The sequence below is a fragment of the Pneumocystis jirovecii genome, assembly GCF_001477535.1.
Source record: "Pneumocystis jirovecii RU7 chromosome Unknown supercont1.5, whole genome shotgun sequence".
Classification (NCBI taxonomy): Eukaryota; Fungi; Ascomycota; class Pneumocystomycetes; order Pneumocystales; family Pneumocystaceae; genus Pneumocystis; species Pneumocystis jirovecii.
The window spans coordinates 292,682-314,774 of record NW_017264779.1 but is presented as its reverse complement, the minus strand read 5'-3'; the positions used below and the strand labels follow the sequence as shown (position 1 = coordinate 314,774).

General features: G+C 29.8%; 7 protein-coding genes across 7 annotated transcripts; 4 read left to right on the top strand and 3 right to left on the bottom strand.

Moving 5' to 3' along the window:
• Positions 1–134: 134 nt before the first annotated feature.
• On the top strand, positions 135–3,642 carry T551_01316 (uncharacterized protein; the record flags this gene model as incomplete). Its single annotated transcript, XM_018373579.1, has 13 exons — positions 135–435; positions 485–504; positions 549–608; positions 650–1,305; positions 1,354–1,434; positions 1,477–1,589; positions 1,630–2,012; positions 2,057–2,380; positions 2,421–2,798; positions 2,840–3,142; positions 3,185–3,280; positions 3,330–3,407; positions 3,448–3,642. The coding sequence occupies 13 exons, from the start codon at positions 135–137 to the stop codon at positions 3,640–3,642; spliced, it is 2,988 nt and encodes a 995-aa protein (XP_018230234.1).
• Positions 3,643–3,927: 285 nt separating this feature from the next.
• T551_01315 (uncharacterized protein) lies at positions 3,928–4,258 on the bottom strand (the record flags this gene model as incomplete). The annotated part of the gene is made up of 2 exons (XM_018373578.1): positions 3,928–4,085; positions 4,141–4,258. 2 exons carry the CDS (start codon positions 4,256–4,258, stop codon positions 3,928–3,930), a joined length of 276 nt encoding a protein of 91 aa, XP_018230233.1.
• Positions 4,259–4,404: 146 nt separating this feature from the next.
• T551_01314 (DNA polymerase epsilon catalytic subunit) lies at positions 4,405–11,392 on the top strand (the record flags this gene model as incomplete). The annotated part of the gene is made up of 11 exons (XM_018373577.1): positions 4,405–4,593; positions 4,639–4,761; positions 4,807–4,899; positions 4,940–5,091; positions 5,139–5,460; positions 5,502–5,612; positions 5,660–5,976; positions 6,021–6,201; positions 6,247–6,432; positions 6,475–6,561; positions 6,614–11,392. The coding sequence occupies 11 exons, from the start codon at positions 4,405–4,407 to the stop codon at positions 11,390–11,392; spliced, it is 6,540 nt and encodes a 2,179-aa protein (XP_018230232.1).
• Positions 11,393–11,569: 177 nt separating this feature from the next.
• T551_01313 (T-complex protein 1, eta subunit) lies at positions 11,570–13,459 on the top strand (the record flags this gene model as incomplete). Its single annotated transcript, XM_018373576.1, has 7 exons — positions 11,570–11,741; positions 11,786–11,874; positions 11,924–12,120; positions 12,168–12,339; positions 12,388–12,552; positions 12,599–13,054; positions 13,103–13,459. 7 exons carry the CDS (start codon positions 11,570–11,572, stop codon positions 13,457–13,459), a joined length of 1,608 nt encoding a protein of 535 aa, XP_018230231.1.
• A 340-nt stretch (positions 13,460–13,799) lies between these two features.
• On the top strand, positions 13,800–17,450 carry T551_01312 (SAGA histone acetyltransferase complex subunit SPT7; the record flags this gene model as incomplete). Its single annotated transcript, XM_018373575.1, has 19 exons — positions 13,800–14,274; positions 14,316–14,428; positions 14,471–14,518; positions 14,566–14,604; positions 14,646–14,747; positions 14,794–14,868; positions 14,908–14,968; positions 15,013–15,143; positions 15,188–15,341; positions 15,384–15,703; positions 15,746–16,050; positions 16,094–16,235; positions 16,278–16,446; positions 16,488–16,600; positions 16,640–16,783; positions 16,824–16,882; positions 16,924–17,011; positions 17,056–17,114; positions 17,156–17,450. 19 exons carry the CDS (start codon positions 13,800–13,802, stop codon positions 17,448–17,450), a joined length of 2,892 nt encoding a protein of 963 aa, XP_018230230.1.
• A 32-nt stretch (positions 17,451–17,482) lies between these two features.
• Positions 17,483–18,615, bottom strand: T551_01311 (uncharacterized protein). The gene is made up of 2 exons (XM_018373574.1): positions 18,286–18,615; positions 17,483–18,238 (listed from the first exon to the last, which is right to left on the bottom strand). The coding sequence occupies exons 1-2, from the start codon at positions 18,568–18,570 to the stop codon at positions 17,588–17,590; spliced, it is 936 nt and encodes a 311-aa protein (XP_018230229.1). The 5' UTR covers positions 18,571–18,615; the 3' UTR covers positions 17,483–17,587.
• Positions 18,616–18,945: 330 nt separating this feature from the next.
• Positions 18,946–21,931, bottom strand: T551_01310 (uncharacterized protein; the record flags this gene model as incomplete). The annotated part of the gene is made up of 11 exons (XM_018373573.1): positions 18,946–19,167; positions 19,214–19,522; positions 19,570–19,796; positions 19,842–20,104; positions 20,146–20,289; positions 20,335–20,686; positions 20,735–20,872; positions 20,947–21,073; positions 21,116–21,304; positions 21,351–21,658; positions 21,713–21,931. The coding sequence occupies 11 exons, from the start codon at positions 21,929–21,931 to the stop codon at positions 18,960–18,962; spliced, it is 2,484 nt and encodes an 827-aa protein (XP_018230228.1). The 3' UTR covers positions 18,946–18,959.
• Between the last annotated feature and the right edge of the window lie 162 nt (positions 21,932–22,093).

The window sequence follows — 22,093 nt, the reverse complement described above, 5'->3', positions numbered from 1 at the left end:
AACAGCATGTTGTTGTGTTATTTTTAATGGTTTTTAAGAATTAGTCTTTTGTTTTTGAATTATTTGACGGATTATTTACGTATATATAAAAATAAGTATTTTACCGGAATTTTTAATGTTTTAGGAGTTCTCAAATGACATCTGGTGAGAATTCTTTGAAAATAGGTTCTTCGTTTTTTCTGCATTCTAATTTGGATAATTTTGCACACGAATCACATAAAATTAAAGATGCTTTAGGGAAAAAACAGCATGAACACCTAGATAAATCCTGTAAGACAGGATTGACTCATTCTCAATCTGTAACAGAGTCATTGGCATCTAGATATGTGCCGACTGGTTTCCGATCTGTGTCTTTGGTTCAATTAATGGAGGAATCTCCCAAAAAAGGACTTTTTGAGCGTCTAATGAGGAAAAAAAGCAGTAAGAATGCTCCACGTATCTCTAGATGATTAATTTTTTTTATATTTGTACTTATAAATGGTAGAAAAACCCAACACTAATTATGTATGTTTGAAAAAATATTTTTTAGTTTATTAAATGTTACACAGAAAAATGAAAAACCACTGTGTTCCAAAAAAACACCAAGTCTTACAGGTAAAAATTTAAAGGTAGTTTACTATTTTCCAAATGCTTTATAATAATTTATTAGGATTATAATTCTTATAAAGAATCCTTAAAATCCTGTTCATCGCCAATTCCTGAATCAATTTCTTCATATGAATTAACAAGAAGCGTTAGCACTTCTAGAAATAAAAATCCTATATCATTATGTAAACGGTCTTTATCCTTTTTGGGTAATAGCATGTTATCTCAAACAGTATCAGATAGTTTGGATTCAGTAAAGAGCCTCGAAGCTCGAAGAACTAGTTTTGAATCTTATGGGAATCGTTTAAATACTAGTTCAGGATTGAAACATATTAATGATCATCTTTCATCTTCTATCATAGTGAATAAAGCAAACGATGTGTTTTTCAATACTGAAAATAAAGAAAATAACACGATATTAGACCATTCTAAAGATTTTGAAAAATCTGGTTCTCAATTAAATCGAAGTGTTACAGAGTACTCTGAACTTTCATTTGTTTCTGCTCATGAAATATTTGACAATAAAAATTCTCTTACAGATGTTTCTAATAAAGATATGAAAGATCCTATAGAACTAGATAGTAAAGATTGCAGAAGCATTGATGGATTAATTAAAAGTCAAACATTGAAATATAGTGCTTCTGATATAGGGAAGAGTATTTTTCGTGGAGAAGAAACATATATTAGTAGAATTAAAGCAGCTACATGGTTGGGTGATTGGTATGAAAATATTTATTTTGATTGGTTATATCTTTTGATATTTATTAGTCCCGAACTAAATTCTAATGCGAGAACCGTATATATGAGTCAATTTGACTGGAGCGGTGTAGATATACTGACTGCTCTTAGGTAAGTAATAATAATAATTTAGGTTTTAGGCTTATTTATTAGAAATTTATGTTCTAAACTTATAATGAAAGCAGAAACTCAACAAATGGATAGAATATTAGAATCATTTTCAAAAAGATGGTATGAATGTAACTCTTCTTCTAAATTGACACCTGGTTTGTTTTAATAAATTTTAATTATTTGTCTAATTATTAGATATTGTTCATCCTATTGCATACTCATTACTTTTATTAAATACTGATTTGCATGTTGCTGATTTAACTCAGGGACAAAAAATGACCAAAAACCAATTTGTTCAGAATACATTATCAACTATATTCTCTTCCTACCCTAAATCTAAATTAAATATTTCACAATTTAGCGGATTATCTTTAATGGATAATTCTGTATCTTTAGTTCCTGCTGGACATGCTTTATCTCAAAACTTTCTTTCATATAATCGATTATCTACTGACTTAAGACTCAGCTTGGATATTTCAAGAAAAGCATCAAACTTTTCAGTAAATAAAGCGTCTAGTGTTATGTTAGACGATGAATTGAATAATTCTATTTATTTTCAATTGGAAACGTTATTAAAAGTACACTTATTTTTTTTTGTAAAAAGGATAACTAATTTTAAAAGGAAATGTATATATCGGTTAAAAATTCTCATATATTACAGCCTGTGATTAATGATAATCAACTTAATGACATTCAGGATACAAATTCTATATATAAAATGACAAATTCAGACTTTTATTCTATGCCATTGGATCGAACACTTAGTTTTTCATGTGGGTCTTTTTCTGAAATAAGTACACGAAAGTATAGAACAGGAAAATTTAGAATTAAAAATTGGGGAAGCAAAAAAAAAAATATATCTCAAGGGTGTCATGATAGTTATAGTGATTCTATTTCTTGTAATATAAATGACTGGAGTCCTAGTTTTGGAAATAAATCTAATAATGTAAGGTTTTCATAGTTTGTTATATATTTTAATTCTTTAGTTTTTGCCTGAAAATAGATCCGTTTGTTCTTTTAATTCTTCTTGTTATTCAACTAATACATGTGATTATCAGTTTGCTACAATAGGTTTTGCTGGTACTTTAAATAATGTTATGAAAAAAGCATCTATGCTTTCATCAACTAGTCTTAGTTGTAATTATGATATTGTTGAAGAAAATGAATTAGCATTGTCTGGACCACCATGGACAAAGGAAGGTATCTTAAAGCATAAGCATTATCTTGAAAACTTTAAAAAGGCAAAAAACAGAACATGGGTCGAATGTTTTGCTGTATTGGAAAAAGGGAAATTAAAATTGTTTCGGTTTAATAATAGTAAGTTTTCAGAAAGGAGAGGAGTTATTGGCAGTGGAAATTGGATTGTATATATACTATATATATAAAGATTATTAATTATTTATAGGAAAATGCTGATATCATTGGGTCATTTACATTGTTGCAATCTCTTGCTTCAGCATTACCTCCTCCAGGATATTCTCCTACTAGACCTTATGTTTGGGTTTTAACTTTGCCAAATGGTAGTGTGCATTTTTTTCAGGCTGGAACTAGCGAATTGTTAAATGAATGGGTCTATACGGCTAATTATTGGGCTGCTAGATTTTCTAAGGAGCCTTTGTTAGGTGGAATTAGTAACGTTGAATATGGATGGGGACAATGTTTAGAAGAAATGGAAGATTACAAAAAAAAAGTAAAAGACAAACATGTTGTAATAGCATCTGGAAATTTCGCTAAGACTAACTGTTCATAGTCAAAATTGCCAGGAGATAAGGCTATTATTAAAACATGGAATACTCCTCAGTTATATCTTTTAACTAATACTGCAAAAGAAGAAGAACAAATAAAAGTAATGTTCCTTACAAAGTCACTGTAATTATAATTTAATCTTTTTGTAGAATCTTAGAAATTATATATCTATTTTGGAGAAAGATGTCCAAAAACATAATGCATACAGGCCGCAAATTCTTCAAGCGGTATATTACCTTTTAAAATTAATTTTCTTAACATTCGAAGTTTTCCCCTCGACACCCAAACTTAGCAAAAGCATTATTGAATTGGGAAAGAAAGTCTCAGTATCTTCTTCGTGAAATCGTAAAATATAAGACGTATCTAGAATGTTTGTCTCGAGCACTAACACTAAGAAATGAACGACTTTTTAAGAATGATACTACATATAATAACTCTCCTAGTAATAAACAGTCTATATAATTGAAAAATACATGACTGAAAAATAAAATATAATTATTATATTTATATAACGGCTATATATTTATATATAATATAGTTAGCAATCATTTATCACTAATTATTGTAATTCTTATAGTGGTAAGCGGTAAAAGGCTAATTATGATTATCTTTGTTTTTATTAAATAATGTTCAAAACTAAGGATCCGGATATTTGTACAAATAAAATTATAATATTATTGTGATTGATAATGGCTAAAAGAAATGTATATTATGAATTATTATTCAATGCATCTGTTAGAACACTGTTTAGGGTGATGGTTCAGGATTTTCTTTTGAATCTTTATCAACAATTACTCTCATATTTTTTTTTTTCATATAACGTTGGTATCGGCATCCTTCCCAAGATACAATACTGATGCCACAGAATGTAGCAACACCTGAATGGCATGCTTTTATGATAGGTGCTACATCGTTTGGTTATAATTGGTAGATAAGTAGGGTTAAATTAGACTTGTTTACCCTGAAAAATGATACGGATGGTGCTCATTGCTACTCCACTTGCTATTCCATATAAAATGGCATTCTGAAAACACGGTATACGATGAACATTAAGTATATCTGATATATTGAGAAACATATGTTTAAAAATATTTTTTTTATAATTTTTAAAATACGTTCAGATTGAATATGGTATAGCCCTATCTTGAGATTTAGGGTTATGTAAAGTACGTCTTGAAATGGATCCGAGTTATTGGAGATAATGTTTATGATGTGTTTATACCAATGAAACGTCCAGCAATACGAAGAGCCTACACTCGGAAGAAAAGGTCTTTAAATGATGAAAAAACACCATCAAATGCTTATGATCGTTGGGAACGTCTTCAATTGATTAATGTTATTGATGAACGAATGGGGTTTGATAGATTGGAGACAGGACCGCCTTTAGAGGGATGGCTTATTAATATGCATGAGGTGAAGATTATTAATTATGTTTTGTGTCTAACTGTTGATATAAAGACTTCATTGCCAGATGATAGTCAAGGAGGAAAATCTGCTATGGCGTTTTATTTTATTCAAGAAGATGGTAATACATTTAAAACAGTTATGTCATTCGAGCCATATTTTTTTGTTGCTTGTAAAGTAAATGAGTGCTGACAATGGAATTGAATGAATTAATTTGTGTAGACAGGTTGTGATGTTGAAGTGGAAGCATATTTACGTAAAACATTTCAAACAATTATTCGTATATCTCGTTGTGTTAAAGAAGATCTTCAAATGGTATGGAAGTATTGATTACGGAATTATTTAACATCACTAGCCGAATCATTTAACAGGATATCGTCGTTTATTTTTACAGCTATTTTTCAAGAATACATCTGACCTTTTAAGTGTTCAAAAGGTTCTTGTACCTATGGCAGAAGCAAACAAAAGAAAAATGGATGCATTGGATGTTTTAAATGAAGTTGTAACGTAGACTGATAATAAAGATAATATCGAAGAAAGTGATTTGTTTTTAGAGCAACATCTGATGTGATTCTTCATCAAGAAACGTCTCAGTCCTCTCGTTTGATTTTATCAGAGGATTATATTATTGATGCGAGGGAATATGATGTGCCGTATAGTGTTCGTGTTGCAATGGATAATGACATTCGTGTTGGAAAATGGTATCATGTGAAGGTTCAGGCAGGTGTCGTAAACATGAACACAATTGAAGATCGTATTACTCGTGCGGAACCTGTAGTTCTTGTATTTGATATTGAAACAACAAAATTGCCTTTAAAATTTCCCGATTCAACAATTGATCAGATTATAATGATTTCTTATATGATTGATGGTCAAGTACGATAAACCTGTTTATGAGATATCTTTAATGTTTTTAGGGATTTTTGATCACAAATAGAGATGTTGTGTCCTCTGATATAGATAACTTTGAATATACACCTAAACCTGAATATGAAGGTTCTTTTTGGATATTTAATGAATCTGACGAGGTATGATAAATTAGTGGTGATTTAATATGTATATTAATTGTTAATAGAAAAGTTTGATTCAACGATTTTTTAATCACATCAAAGATGTAAAACCTACGATTATTGCTACATATAATGGAGATGTTTTTGATTGGCCATTTATTGATGCTAGGGCCTCTATGTATAGCTTAAATATGTATGAAGAAATAGGATTTATGAAAAATAAGAGCGATGAATATCAAAGTTCATATTGTGTTCATATGGATTGTTATCGCTGGGTTAAAAGAGATAGTTATTTGCCTCAGGGTAGTCAAGGATTGAAAGCTGTGACAAAAGCAAAATTAGGATATAATCCAATTGAGTTGGACCCTGAATTAATGACAAGGTACGTTTGAGTTGTATTTATTGTGCATTATTTACCAGAGTTAGATATGCTAGCGAGAAGCCTCAGGTTCTTGCTCAATATTCAGTTTCAGATGCTGTTTCAACTTATTATTTATATATGAAATATGTACATCCTTTTATATTTTCGTTGTGTAATATTATTCCTTTAAATCCTGGTGATGTTTTATCTAAAGGTACTGGAACGTTATGTGAAATGCTTTTAATGGTAGAAATATATATATATATATCTAGTTTCTTATTGTTTTAATAGGTTCAAGCATTTAAAAAAGGAATTATCCTACCTAATAAGCATATTGATCGTTATGATAAGCATTATGAAGGACATCTTTTAGAAAGTGAAACATATGTTGGTGGTCATGTTGAAAGTCTTGAGGCAGGTGTTTTTCGAAGCGATATATTAGAAAAATTTAGTATTGATCCAAATATTGTTGAAAAGGTTTTTTTATTTGTTTATATAGAATTTCTAATTAGATTACAGCTTATAAGTGAACTTGATCCTGCTCTTAAATTTAGCATTGAAGTGGAAGCTAAAAAGAAAGTTTCAGATATTATTAATTATGATGAAGTAATTCTTGGAGAAAATATATAAAAATTATTTTAAACTAAATTATTTATAGATAAAACAACAAATTATTTTACAACTTGAGGAATTTAAGAAAAATCCTATTAGGACGGAATATCCTAAAATCTATCATTTGGATGTTGCATCTATGTATCCTAATATTATGATTACAAATAGGCTTCAGCCAGATTCTATGATTGATGAGTTTAGATGTGCCTCTTGTGATTTCAATAAACCTGGGAAATTGTGTGATAAGAAAATGACATGGTCTTGGCATGGTGATTTTTTTCCAGCTAAACGTGATGAATATAATATGATTAAACATGCTCTAAGGAATGAATCTTTTCCTGGGAAAGTTTCAGGTACTTCAAAGAGTTTTGATGAATTACCTGTTTTGGAACAATCTTCTATTATTCAAAAACGGTTGACAGAATACTGTAAAAAAATATATGGTAGAATTCGTGATTCCAGTGTAGTAGAACGGGAAACTATAGTATGTCAAAGAGAAAATCCTTTTTACGTCGATACAGTTAAAAGTTTTCGTGATAGACGTTATGAACTCAAAGATTTGTTGAAACAATGGAAACAAAAACTTGACAGTGCATCTCCCTCAGATCTTTCACAAATTGATGAAGCTCGAAAAATGATTGTACTATATGATTCATTACAGCTTGCTCATAAAGTAATTTTAAATTCATTTTATGGGTATGTTATGCGTAAAGGTTCACGTTGGTATTCTATGGAAATGGCAGGTGTTACTTGTTTAACTGGTGCCAGAATTATTCAAACAGCTCGTCAGTTAATTGAGAAAGTTGGTAGGCCTCTTGAACTTGATACTGATGGTATTTGGTGTATTTTGCCATCAACGTTTCCTCAGAACTATTTATTTAATTTTTCAAATGGGAAGACTTTTTTTATATCATATCCATGCGTTATGTTAAACTATTTAATTCATTCACAATTTACTAATCATCAATATCATGATCTTGTTGATCATGTTCGATATAAATATGAAGTTCGTAGTGAAAACAGTATTTTTTTTGAAATAGATGGTCCTTATAAAGCTATGATATTACCTACGTCAGTAGAAGAGGACAAAACTATTAAAAAGAAGTATGCAGTATTTAATGATGACAATACATTTGCAGAACTTAAAGGTTTTGAAGTTAAGCGTCGAGGGGAACTAAAATTGATTAAGATTTTTCAGTCTCAAACTTTTAAATTATTTTTAGAGGGTACTACTCTAGAGGAATGTTATGGTGCTGTTGCAACTGTTGCAAACAAATGGCTTGATATTTTATATAGTAAAGGTTCAACATTGGCTGACGAAGAATTAATTGATTTGATATCTGAGAATAGAAGTATGTCAAAAACTTTAGAAGAGTATGGTGTGCAAAAATCAACTTCTATATCAACTGCAAGACGCTTGGCTGAATTTTTGGGTGATCAAGTGACCAAAGATCGTGGTTTGTTATGTAGATTTATTATATCTTCTAAACCTAAAGATGCTTCTATTGTAGAAAGAGCCATTCCAGTTGCAATATTTTCTGCTGATGAAAGTATAAAAAAGCATTTTTTAAGAAAGTGGCTTCATGATAATAGTCTTTCGGACTATGATATTCGGACGATTATTGATTGGGATTATTATGTAAAGCGTTTAAGTTCTGTTATACAGAAACTTATAACAATTCCTGCTGCGATGCAAATGGTATCGAATCCTGTTCCTCGTGTTGCTCAGCCAGAATGGCTTCAAAGAAGACATGCTGCTAAACTTGATAAATTTAAGCAACATTCTATAATGAAGAGTTTTAAAGTGTTGCCTAAAGTTATGGAAGATATTACTAATACTGATAAAAAATCTTCTTTTATTGATATTGAAGAGTTTCCTTTTCAAGAAACTAGTCAAATTTCTTTTAAAGCAACTAATGAACCTAAAGAAATTACTAAGGAAGTTGACAAAGATGATTTTTTTGCTATATTAGATCTTCCAGCTGCTGATATTGATTATGATTATAAGTCATGGCTTCAACATCAAAAATATAAATGGAGGATACAGAAACAAAACAGAGATAGGCGTCGTCATTTATTTGGTCCGAATATTGATGCTAATAATAATCTTTTGGGGTTTTTTCGAGATAAAGCTATTTTTACTTATACAAAAACATGGGAAGTTTTAGAATTTCATCAAACAGATATAGCAGGCGAACTTCGAGCTTGGGTATTAATTGATAATGTATTGCATAGTATTAAATTGGTTATTCCTCGAATTATATATATTAATTTTAAATCTAGTGATGTTCCGGAATTTAACATAGAAGATTGTGAAATTGAAAAGGTTTCAAAAATTTTACCAACTGGAAAATATTCTGATTATCTTTTTGAACTTAAAATTCCAGAACAAGTTTATAATAATAAACAGAAATCATTATTAAACTTTTTAAATCATCCAAGTATTGATGGTATATTTGAAAGCCAGATATCTACAAAGGAACGTGCGGTTTTGTTGTTGGGTGCAATCTGTGAATTTAAAGATACAGAACAAGGTAGTTTACGAAAAGCATTGGAAAAAGGATTTGATTTAACAATGTTGAGAAAGTCTGACAAAAATGTCTTATATTTAGAGAAATTTAATTTGAGTTTTATATTTTTAACTCACTTTTCTTCCGGAAATACGCAAATTATTTCAATATTTTTTTCAAGTAAACCTATAGCTAATTTGTTTGTTTTGGATAATTCTCGTGAAACACCAGTATTTCCGAATTTTGAAAAACTTTATAAAGATTTGTTTTCTAGTTTAAAATCTCAAGGTCTTTTTGATGATTTAGCTTTTCAGTATGATGATTCTATTGCGTTCAAAGTTCTTGTTTTAAAAAATGAGAAAAAACTATATAAGTCTTTATCGAATTGTATAAGAGAGTATCAGACAGAAAGGCATGGACCTACTATTCTGATTCATACTTTAAAATATGACCAATTAAATCATTTTTCTCCTATTTTGTTTGATTTTCCTCTTATGAAATTTCCTCAAGATGATAATAATATACCATCATTAGGATGGCAAACTTATGTTGGAAAAAAAGCAATAACGTCGTTTTTGCATTTATCTGCTTTTGTTTCGTATAGGATTAAGCTTTCTAGATATAGTAATATACCTTTTTGTGATATTCTGGAAGACGATTCAAAATTTGTCATTGATGTTACGTTTGCAAGGTGTCTCATGGAGCATAATTATTTGTTATGGTGGTCAAGGTCTTCTGTTCCAGATTATGGGGGGCATGAAAAAGATTGGACGTTATATACACAAGAAGGATTAGATATACCACTGGTTAATAATCCAGGGTCTTATGAAAATGTATGTATTGAACTTGATGTTAGGAGTTTGGCTGTTTCTGCTATTTTAAATTCGGCTTTGGTTAATGCATTTGATTCTGCTTCTGATCAAATACCTGATGAATTTTCTTTTTTAGATAATGATATATATAATGGTTCTGAAAACTTTATTGATGTTAATATTTCTAGTTCTGTGATTCTTGTTTTAAAATTGTTGCTTAAGCATTGGTTGTTTGAGGCTAGTACAGGTAACAGGAATGCTGATTTGATGGTACAACATTTTTTGCGATGGGTTTCTAGTTCAGATTCTTTTTTATATGATAATTCTCTTAATATTTATGTTCAACGAATATTAAAGAAGGCGTTTGTAAATTTACTTTCTGATTTAAAAAGATCAGGCTCAAAAATTGTGTTTGCTAATACATTTCGTGTTCTTATACAAACCAGTAAAAAAAATCTCGATAATGCTTATACATATGGATCATATATTATAAAAACAATTAGAAATAAACCTCTTTTTAACTTTTTAGATATTAATATTAAGGAATATTGGGATTATCTTCTTTGGATGGATGATGTTAACTATGGTGGAAAAGCATGTTTAGAAGTAAAGGAAGGGCAAAACTTGGATACAATATTGCATTGGCATATTGCTAATTTTCTTCCTAAGATCCTTCAAGATGAGTTTAAAGCCTGGATAGCAGAGTTTATATCACTTATGTATAAATCGAAAATGTCTGCATTGGATGAATACTCTACTCAATATCAATATCAAGATCATGTAAATAAGTCTCAAGTTTTTGAAGAGTTGGGCCAAAATGCTATTTTGAATGAAATAGCTAAACCTTTGATTAAACGTACTTCTCTGCTAGTTCATCAACAGAATAATTCTTTTAGGGATTCAGAATTAGCTGTAGATTTTGAGGTTCCTAATCTACCGGGTTCTTATTTGGAAATTAGTAATCCTGTATTGTTATTCGTAAAATGTATATGTGCTATTTTTGAATTGGTGAAAGAGTTTTCTTTGGATGTAAGAATGTTGCGAAGAGATTTATTAAGAACGCTGGATATTAGTGAATTTAGTCCTGAATCTATTTTTCAAAATCCAAGTCGATCATATGTGCTTTCTGTTATTTGTCAAAGCTGTGGTTTTTTACGTGACATTGATCTTTGTAGAGACAACGATCTTTTTTCATTTGACCAATTTGGGAAAAGAATGTTTGTTTTAAAATGTACTCAGTGTTTTTCAGAATATAATAAACTCGCTATTGAAGAAATGTTAATTGGGAAAGTTCAACATATGATGATGATTTATCAAATACAAGATTTTCGTTGTGAAAAATGCAAAAAAATAAAAGAGAGTAATTTACAAGAATATTGCACATGTTCAGGCAATTGGGTTTCTACAATTGATTATTATCAAGATCTTTTCGCTATATTTAACAATATTGCTGTTGCGTACGAATTTAAGATGCTGGAAGATCTTCTTAATTTATTCAAGTAATGTTTTACTTTCTGGGTGTATTGGTATAATTGTTTATATGTATAATTTGCAATAAATCATTATTTTATACACTTTTTTGTCGGTGTTTAAGGACACCGCAAATATTAGTAAAAATCTTAAAAAAATCTAAATCATGTCTTTCCCTAGAGAAAATGTTCCTATTATAGGTTTGAATATATGGATCTTTATCTGTATATTAGTAATATCTTAGTTCTTAAGGAAGGAACAAGTGATTCGCAAGGAAAAGGCCAATTATTATCTAATATCAATGCTGTTCTTGCTATTCAAACTGCTATTTCTACGACATTGGGTCCTCTTGGTGCAGATAAGCTGATTGTAGATAGTAAAGGTATTTCTTATGTCTTTATTGAATATATTTCAACGAAATTTTAGGTCAAATAGTCATTTCTAATGATGGGGCGACAATTATGAAATTGTTGGATATTGTACATCCAGCAACGAGAATTCTTGTTGACATTGCTGTATATTGTAGTTATTTTCCTTAATATATTATGTTAATGTTCTTTTTAGCGAAGTCAGGATGCAGAAGTAGGTGATGGGACTACTTCTGTGGTAATGCTTGCTGGTGAGCTTTTAAAAGAAGCAAAGGCATATATAGAGGAAGGTGTGAGTCCTAATATTATTTCTTTGGGTTATAGAAAAGCATGTCAGCTTGCAGTTGATAAAATAAAAGAAATTTCGGTTAATATAGAAAAGTCTGATAAAGAGTACATTGATTTTTCATTGATAATTTAAAAGGTTAATTTTTGTTTAGAAAGTTCCGTGAGTATCTTGTAAAGTGTGCAATTACATCAATGTCTTCCAAGCTTATTCGTTCTCATGAAGATATTTTTGCCAAAATGGTTGTAGATGCTGTTTTAACACTTGATGAAGAGCTTAATGAAAAGTTGATTGGTATTAAAAAAGTTCTTGGTGGTGCTGTTGAGGTAGTTGTTTTTATTGTTTTGTTTTGTTATTTAATTTTTTTAATTTAGGATTCTTTATTAATTCATGGAGTGGCTTTTAAAAAAACGTTTTCTTATGCAGGATTTGAACAACAACGAAAATTATATAAAAACCCTAAAATAGTGTGTTTGAATGTAGAACTTGAACTTAAAGCTGAGAAAGATAATGCAGAAGTTAGGGTGGAAGAAGTCTCGGTATTTTTGATACTGTTTTAACTTAAGCTTAACATGTTTGTTTCAGGAATATCAAGCTATTGTGGATGCTGAATGGAGGATTATATTTGAAAAATTAGAAGCATTGGTTAATACTGGTGCTAAAATTGTATTATCGAAATTACCTATAGGAGATTTAGCAACTCAATATTTTGCTGATCATGATGTTTTTTGTGCAGGGAGAGTTGCGTCTGATGATTTGAATAGAGTCGTAATGGCAGTTGGTGGTTCTATTCAGTCTACATGCTTTAATATTCAACCGCATCATCTTGGAACATGTTCAAGTTTTGAAGAAAGGCAGATTGGTGGTGAACGGTTTAATATATTTGAAGGATGTCCTGGGGCTAAATCCTGTACTATAATCCTTCGTGGGGGTGCTGAGCAATTTATTGCTGAAGTTGAAAGATCACTCCATGATGCTATTATGGTTGTTCGGCGAACAATTAAGAATAGTTCTATTGTGGCAGGCGGAGGTGCATGTGAGGTAAGTTTAAATGTATACGTATATATATAATATTAAAATATGCATTAGATGGAAGTTTCTAAATATTTGCGGGAGTATTCTCGGACTATTGTTGGCAAACAACAGTTTATTATTTTGTCTTTTGCAAAAGCGTTGGAAGTAATTCCACGACAATTATGTGATAATGCGGGTCTTGATTCAACTGATATTTTAAGCAATCTACGAATGCTTCATGCAAGAGGTGAAATATGGGCAGGAGTTTCTGTCAAGTCTGAAGGAGTTGCCGATAATTTTCAAGAATTCATATGGGAACCTGGCTCTGTGAAAACAAATGCTATTTTATCCGCCACTGAAGCAGCTACTCTTATTTTATCAGTTGATGAGACAATAAAAAATGAGCCCAGTCAACAGGTAGATTATATATAATTATTGCTTTTCTAATTTTTTCATTAGCAGCAAGTATCATCTAAAGCTTCACAACCTATGGTTCAACGTCCTTTTAAGGGACAAAGTATACCGGGTAGATGATTAGATATATATATCTCTGTATGCATTATTAATATATAAAGTTATATTATTTTTTATTTTTTCTAGTTTCTTTTAATACACCTTTTTTACTCTCTTCAAACCTTGATTACGTTGTAGAATTGTACGAGTTTTATAATATTTCCAGAAGTGCTTTGTTTTCAGATATTTTAACTGATTTTTAAAGTTTTTGTAGAAAATGGCTTTTGAAAAATGTCAATAGTGTTTTTGTTGGTTTAAAATGGTTAAAATGGAAGCATTGTGGACATCGGCTAATTCAGAGTTATTAAGACATTTGGCGCTTTTAATTAAAGAAAAAGAGCTATGGTATGCATATTTAACGCCTTTAGAAGGTGATATCTTTCTAAGTTATCTTGATGATCCTATTCTTTGGGATGAATTTATCCATTTTAAGTCAAATGTTACAGGAACTTTATCATCATCGGAAGTTTTAAAGAGGATTACAGTGTTATTTCGAGTTAGATTTATGCTTTATGAAAAAGCAATTGAATCTCATATATTTTCTGATACAAGTGATGTTTTTAAAGTGGATCAATCTTTGGTTTTACAAGGTTTAGATAATTATGAAGAAAAAATGCGTAAAAAGCATGATTTTAGAACAGTGATGGATTTTGATGATAATTGTTATGATGAAGAGGACAATGAAGATCAGTTTAGTAGTTTAAATAGTCTAGAAAAGCTGAGTACAAAAGAAAGTATGATGTTTTTTTGTTTTTGATCTTAATGACAAATAAAGATATGGATAAAATAAATAAAAAAGCAAATGAGAAAATTAGGGAATTTATTAATCGTTTTTATTATATACTAGATGATGATGAGAATGCAATGGCTGAGTTACATAAATTAAATGTAGGACTTGTTACTGGAATGACGAGTTTTGACATGAAGTAGATTTCTGACCGATCTATGGATCTTGATCCTGTATCTTATGATGAGGATGTATTTATAAAAAATATGAAATCTTTTTGTTATTTTAATGATATTAGACTACTTCGAATCTTGAAATGGAAAACATGTCATTTAAGGTTTTTTTTGTGCTATAAACCATTTTTCTAATGAAATGTAGCACCTTTTATCTGCTATAGAAAGCAAGCGGTCACTTATATCTATTTCGGACTGTGAATTGCGCACTCTTTTGTCTGAAGTACGAAAAAGTAGATCGAAATGGGTAATGAGAGTTTTATAGCTGTATATTGATTAATATTGTATTATAGACTTATGAAGATCATGTTTGTCAAGAGCTTTATGACGCAGCAAAAAAAGTTGTTCTTGAATTACGAGCTTATACTGTATGAAATATTTTTTTTTTTTGTATTAATTTAATTCAGGAACATTCTACTGCTTTTTTAAATAAAGTTAGTAAAAGAGAAGCACCTGATTATTATGATGGTATGTTCTATATTTAATGATTATAGAGATCTAATGGCCTATAGTTATTAAAAATCCAATGGATTTGGGAACTGTTATGAAAAAACTTAGGAATTTTCAATATAATAGTAAAAAGGAATTCGTCGACGATCTTATGCTTATTTGGTCAAATTGTCTTGTTTATAATGCTGATCCTGTACTTATTTATTTATTATAAAAAATACTGATTAACTAAAAAAGGCACATTTTCTTAGAAAACATGCAATTGCTATGCGTAAAAAAACATTGTCTTTGATTAAATTTATTCCAGATATTGTCATATATGATAAGAATGGACCAGATGTTGAAAAAATGAATTTTAATAATAATGATAAAGAAAAAATTGGTGATAATGGTTAATATTTATTTGATTTTTTTTTTAATTAACGAGAATTAGGAATTTTGAATAGATCAAAAACTCAGACACTTACGGTTAAGAAAACTGTATGTTCTAAACCTGTTAAATCGAAAGATTTTGAGACTGATTTATCTGAAACACAGTTGTCTAGTAATATTATGGAAACATCAAACATTTCTTCGGAGAATAATGGGGAAATGATTAATGATGCTAATATTTTTAGCAAAGAATATGCTCCGAAATTTGAAGTTGGAGGTTTAGATTTGACTCAAAACACTGAATACAATGACGACGATGATGATGATTTAATATATCAAGCATGGAAAACATTAACAAAAAAAGCTCGTGCAGAGATTTGTGTTAGTATTTTTAGATTTGTGTTTAAACATTTAATCAAATAGAGTGCAAGATACAGACTTTTAAAGGGAGATAAATTAAGAGGAAATGCTGTAGCGATATGTAGAAATTCAAACTTAATGATGAAGTTTCAAGAATGGGAGGCTGGTTTTTCAAAAAATGGTAATATATTGCATTATTCAGATTGTGAAATATCTGAAAATTTTGACCTTGAAAAAGATGATATTGATGAAAAATTGTCTGAAAGTTCCTATATGATTCTTTATAATGTTTGTTCTGGTTTACCTAAAATATCTGTTATGAATGATGAATTATATGATTTTTCACCTAATGCATTTCAAGATTATTTGTAAGTGTTTTTATGGAAAACAAGTAAATAAATAACATTATAGACATGTCATATCTAATCCACGATTTTATCCTCCTTCTCAAGGCATTTGTCGCAAAATATATAAAAATATTGAAGATTTAAGAAAAATTAGAAAGCTTTGTAGTAAAGTATACACATTAAGAATGGTACAACAAGCGAGTCCTGTTGGTATTTTTAAATTTTTGTTCCATAACTTATTGTTTTAGTTATATTATAATTGTTTTAAAGCACCTGTAGAACATAAACCTTTAAATTTGGAAATTCCTGATAAAACTGGTGATTCATTTGATTTTGTAGAAGTAATGTCAGAAGAGTTAGGATGTTGTTTATTAGAAAAATTTGTTTCTACGTTGTTATATCATGTAGGTTTTGAAGGTTAGGAGGATTCCAGGTTATTGTTTTCTTAAGTTCAATAGAATATCAAAGCAGTGCTTTAGATACTTTGGTTGATATTGCTGGTTCATTTCTATTAAAACTTGGGAAAACATTGAAATTATATTTAGAAAGCAAATCAAGTAAAACAGCAGAAGTATGTTTAAAATTAAATTCGTCTTTCTAAAGTCTATAGGAAAATCTTTTACACGCTCTTTATGAAAATGGGATTTCGAATATTTCTTTATTTGAGACTTATATTAAAGACGAAATAGATAGATACAGTAGTAAACTTAACGATATCCATAAGCAATTGCGAACATGTCTTACTGAAACAATAGTATTTTGGTATTTTTTTTAATTATACTAATTGTTTATAGAAATCTTCATTATCTTGTTTTGATGAAGAAAAATTAGAAAATAATGACTCTTTAATTCAGTAAGTATTATTTTATGAAATGCATTTTGATAATAAATAAGCGGCGATTTTGCTGAAAAAATAGGTGAAGACTTTTTTGGATTTAAAGAACTTGGTTTGGATAAAGAGTTTGGTCTTTCCTCATTATTAGTAAGATAGTTTTTTGGTAATTACTTCTTTTAAATATTTTAAAGGTTCCATTTCACTTGTTACAAAATAGAATGCAACAAGGAATAGGTGTTCCAAATCATGTGTATGTTTTTTTAGTTTTTTTTATTTTGATTTAATTTGTAGAAATATGAAACGAAAAGTTAAACACATTCCTCCTCCGCGATTCGCGCCTATAACAATGGATGTGATCGATTGTCAGATTGGCTTGGTACAGCCGTTTTTAAAGTCGAAGCTATTGGAATCTGGTGGAACAGAATTAATAGAAGACGAAGACTTATTTGTGAAACAAAAGCCCCGCCTCCCTTCTAACGGGAAAATAATCAGTTCCTTAAAAAAAGTAAATACATTCACATTAAATCCTTCAAAAAAAAAAAGAAAATCTTCAGATGCAAAAAATATTTCTGATCTAGAGAATTAGGGGATAATGAAGCAGTGCTTTTATCTGAGTTACTAATGCGATGCATAAATAATTATGTTGAAAATAGTGCATATTAATTATTGTCTATATGATATTTTTAAGAATGGTTATTATGGTTTAGAAAATATTCTGCCATTTTATAGATAAGTTCTAATTGTGAAAAGCTCTGTTGTATATAAATATTGTAATATTATGTATTGAATAAGTAATACCTGAACCATAACCATTCTCTGTTCTCTAATATGGTTAATGACATCGAAAATAGGGTCCTTGTCGTCGTCAAAAATATGATTTTTCTTACTTGAATCATTTTTAAATTCGGACAATGTTGATATTAAATAATCTAGAACAATAAAAGTTCCAGTTCGACCGCAGCCTGCACTACAATGAACAAGAATAATATCATCTTTCTTTTTTCTTATATTAGTAATCAAAGAGATAAGATCCATAATAGGTTGAAGGTCTTGGGGAACACTATGATCAGGCCAGTTCCCAAAATATACATGAAAGATATGTTTTACTAATTCTGACTTATTTTCTCCAAGTTTTGATAATCTTAAATGACGGATGATGCTTTCTGTCTTCTCTTCATATTTTACTTCAACAAATTCCACTTTTAAGGACACTTCTGTAATGATTAACGCTTCTTGTTTCTCTTCTGGCCAATATTTAGCACATTTTTCAATGCCTTGTTCTTCCGCTTTTGTAAGCATTAAAATAATGCCGTTATTATCAAGTTCATGCCATATCATACTCCAAAAATGTGATATAGTGGATTGTAGTGGTCCCTTAAATATTATTAATATGAATATTTTTCTATTTAGAAAAAACCTACCTGTGCTGCTATATATTTCTGACCATTTGGAAGAAAAACGTATGACGCGTTAATATAATCATTTTCTTGATCGACTAATTTTACTCTACATTTGTCATATGGAACAATATCATAATATCGATTTCTTGAAAGATTTCTTGTTTCTTGAGAATCCATTATAGACCATGGCGAAGAAGGTGTTAATGATGTTTTTTTTCGTTGTTTTTCAAGAAGCTGAAGACGTGCAAACTTTTCACGTAAAGCTTCATAAGAAAGGTTGAATGATGTAGTAATACTTGTTTCCATTGAATTTTTTATAAAAAAACAGACGTAGACGTCACGAAGTATTCGAAAAAAAAAATGTGGAGACGATTATTTTTCCAAATAACAAGTCCTTATTTAACACAAAAAGTAAGATTTTTATTTGAAGTTTTAAATATTTTTATTTGTTTAGTTGTTGGATTCACCGACTTTTAATCGTTGTGTTGCTTGGGTTTATCGTCTTTCTCATAAACCTAATTTATGTATATTAATACATTTTGAGAAAAAATGCTGACATTTTTATTTAAAACAGTAAAGGAAATAAAGACGTTTATGGCTTTGTTTATGGATGAAATCAAACATTTAAAAAAATAACAAGTATTTGTAAAATATTGAGTTAAAGTGGTTTTATGTTTGGAAATGGATTTTTGAAGTTATTGTGCCCAACAATCGATTCTTCTTTGAAGGATATTTCTCGTTTCTGCAATGTTAATGCATTTGACGCCAATCTCTTTAAGATATTGTGTTTTCTCCTCAGGGCTTTTATATAAATCGAAAACTATTGCACCAACGCTTGATATTGATTTTATGTGATTATCATTAGAGGAATGCAAAGACAATAAGGTACATGCATCTTCTAATCTATAACTTGTTAGCTATATTTTTAATATATTTATAATAGCAATACCTTTTCATATTTTGCTCTGGTTTTTCAACATATTTGCTACATGTGGTCCAGAGTTCCCATATATCTCTGGTAAACTGTGTTCCACCTCTTGCGGAAAATGTATTTTTTAATATTACCTTGTTCCATAGGAGATTTTCAATATTTAATGAGAATTGTTTATAAATTCGAAGAAATGTCAAATAAGAAAGCGCTTTTTTTAGAAAATTTAACATAGAGTCCGTGAGTGTTAATACATCGACCATTTGAATTGAAACGGGACAAGACATAGCCATTGATGATGATGGACATTCAGAAGAAGACCATGTATTACTATAATTCTGTAAATATATGGATAATTCATCCCTTTTTATACTAACATTTTGAAATATGGTCGCAATTCTTCTTTTATTTCACGTTCAAGATGTCGAATTATTAGTTTTTCAATACGATTATGAAGATTAAAGTATAAAGACGAGACTTCACTAAATAAGCTACCCTGGTTGGGTTCTTGTAGAATATTTGCATTTCCAAGATCAGTATTTCTATGAACTATTTTATTTTCTTTAGTATTGGATATGAAGCCTTGCCATAATTCAAGAAAGAACTAAATTGATTATAAGAAATCTTGTATAGAAACGGATATTATTACAATATCGTCATCCCAATCAAATAAACATGACTCTATAAAAATACAACTACCATATATCCTACATAGTGTTTCTAATCCTTTTGCTCCATGAATTATTTCATCCGTTTTTGTCATGGATACTGCCTTGATAATTCGTGAAAAAGTCACTTCAAATGCATCAGTTGCAGACTTTAGTCGTTCATAATAACTATGTAAAATATGGCTTTGGATTTCCGTAAAAAATATTGATTTTTGATCAAAATCTTTTAAAGAATGATATTGTTCTAAAGATTAAAAAATTCAAAAATATGTCAACTCAACTAACCTGTAATTCCTTCTATGAGGTTTTTGATTCTAAGTGAGGAAACTGTAGGTTTCGTTTCTGATTCATCTACACTATCATAATCTAAATTCCACGCATCAGGTGATATTGTTAGATCTATGATATTTTGAAATTGTTCGATTGAAACTGAAATATTAATATAAATATGTTTTGGGTTTATGGAGTATTTACACTTCTTTTCAAGTTCAACCCATGCTGTAAAGGTTTCTGGTTTCCCCAGGACTATATTAACAATTCCATCCCATTGGCTCTTGTGTGGGAAATAACCGAAATCATGTTCCAAAACATTATCAAACTTTATTGTTTCATGAACAAAATGCGAAAATAGGTGTACGTCCATTAAGAGAAATTCTAAAGATTCTTGGATTTTTTCTTCTAGAATTTTTAATAAACAAGTAATGAATTCATTGAGAGAATTTCTATCATTTTCTGTTGTTTCGTTAATAATATTTTGTATTTCAATACAAAAAAAATCGGCAAATGATGATATAGTATCCAATATATATGTATAGAACCATTCTGGCTAAATGGGTTTAAATAAGACAGAAAAATAAACTACGATTTAATAAACCTTATCAATTCTATTTGTTTTTCGTTTTTCCATGAAATGGTATCGAAATTGGACATTCAGTGGATCAGACATAATAAGAAATGGTAATAGAATATCCTGATGCTTTACGTTTGCACACATAATGCGTTTGTCTTTATCCTTAAAGTTTTTAATGCTATTTTACTATATTAGTATTTCACTTTTATTGTTTTTTTACCAAGGATACTATACACTTCTTGATGCTGCGTCAATAATGTCTGAAAACTCATCCGAAAGCGTTGAAAACAGTTGGGATCCGGCACAATGCCTTTTTTGATTTTATCTGGCCATCCTATTTTTTCCAAATGCCCACGGAAATCTCTTTTTCTTGTTTATTTCTCTATAAATATTTAAAATATGTACCTGCAGAGCCTTTTTTCCATTTCTCCCCATAAATCATGTATTTTCGTCCGGATAAATGCTTCTACATGCGTCAAACCTTGCTCTCTTCCTTTATAGCTCTTTTTAGTATCATTTTTCCACTCAATCAGTTCCTGGTATACTTTTAATGCCCTTTTTTCGTCTGTTTCAAGATATTTCTTTACTTCATCGCTGTATTACATACTTAGTTTGTTTAACATGCATTTGATGTAAAAACCTTCGCTTTTCTAGGCCTATTAACGTCGTTAAACATCCTTTAGCGTCCTCAAGACGCCATAAAAGCTTTATTGACGCATATAATCGCATAAAAAATGCTGTTTCTTGGTTCTCTGTTTTTCTTTGTTCTTCTCTGTCCTTTTTGCTTCCTATTTCCCCTTCTTTTTCCAAAAAAATTTCCCCAATCTTCCCTTCTTTTCTTTCTTCCTTTATACACTCCTCAATGGCCTTTCTATATCTCTCAAGTTTCTTTCTATCTTCCTGTATGTTTTCCTTTGCATATATAGTCTCTGATATTGTTTTTTTTTCCTGCACATATGCCTTCAGTTTTCTCTATTTCTTCTATTTTTCCTTAATACTTACTTCTTCCTCAAGAATCTCCAGTTCTTTTTCCAATGATTCGATCCATTGTTCTATTTCATCTGTATTTGAAAGGGCTTTTAGACGTGCATTCACTTCCTCCAAATGTTCCTCTATATTGCTGCATTCTTGCATTTTATCTTGTTCTTCTGCTTCAAATGATATATTTTCTTTGCTTATCCATCCATATTGCCAGGCACCTGGGATGTGTACGGGATCCATATCGTGCACTAGTTGAGAGGTGAGGAAAGCATATAGAAAGCATATAATGTGTATATATTGATTATATAGTGTATTTTGTGTATATTATTCATTAGATTCTGTCAAATATACGGAAAACTATAATACATAAGAATATGATGTGATGTTGTTAGATATATACAT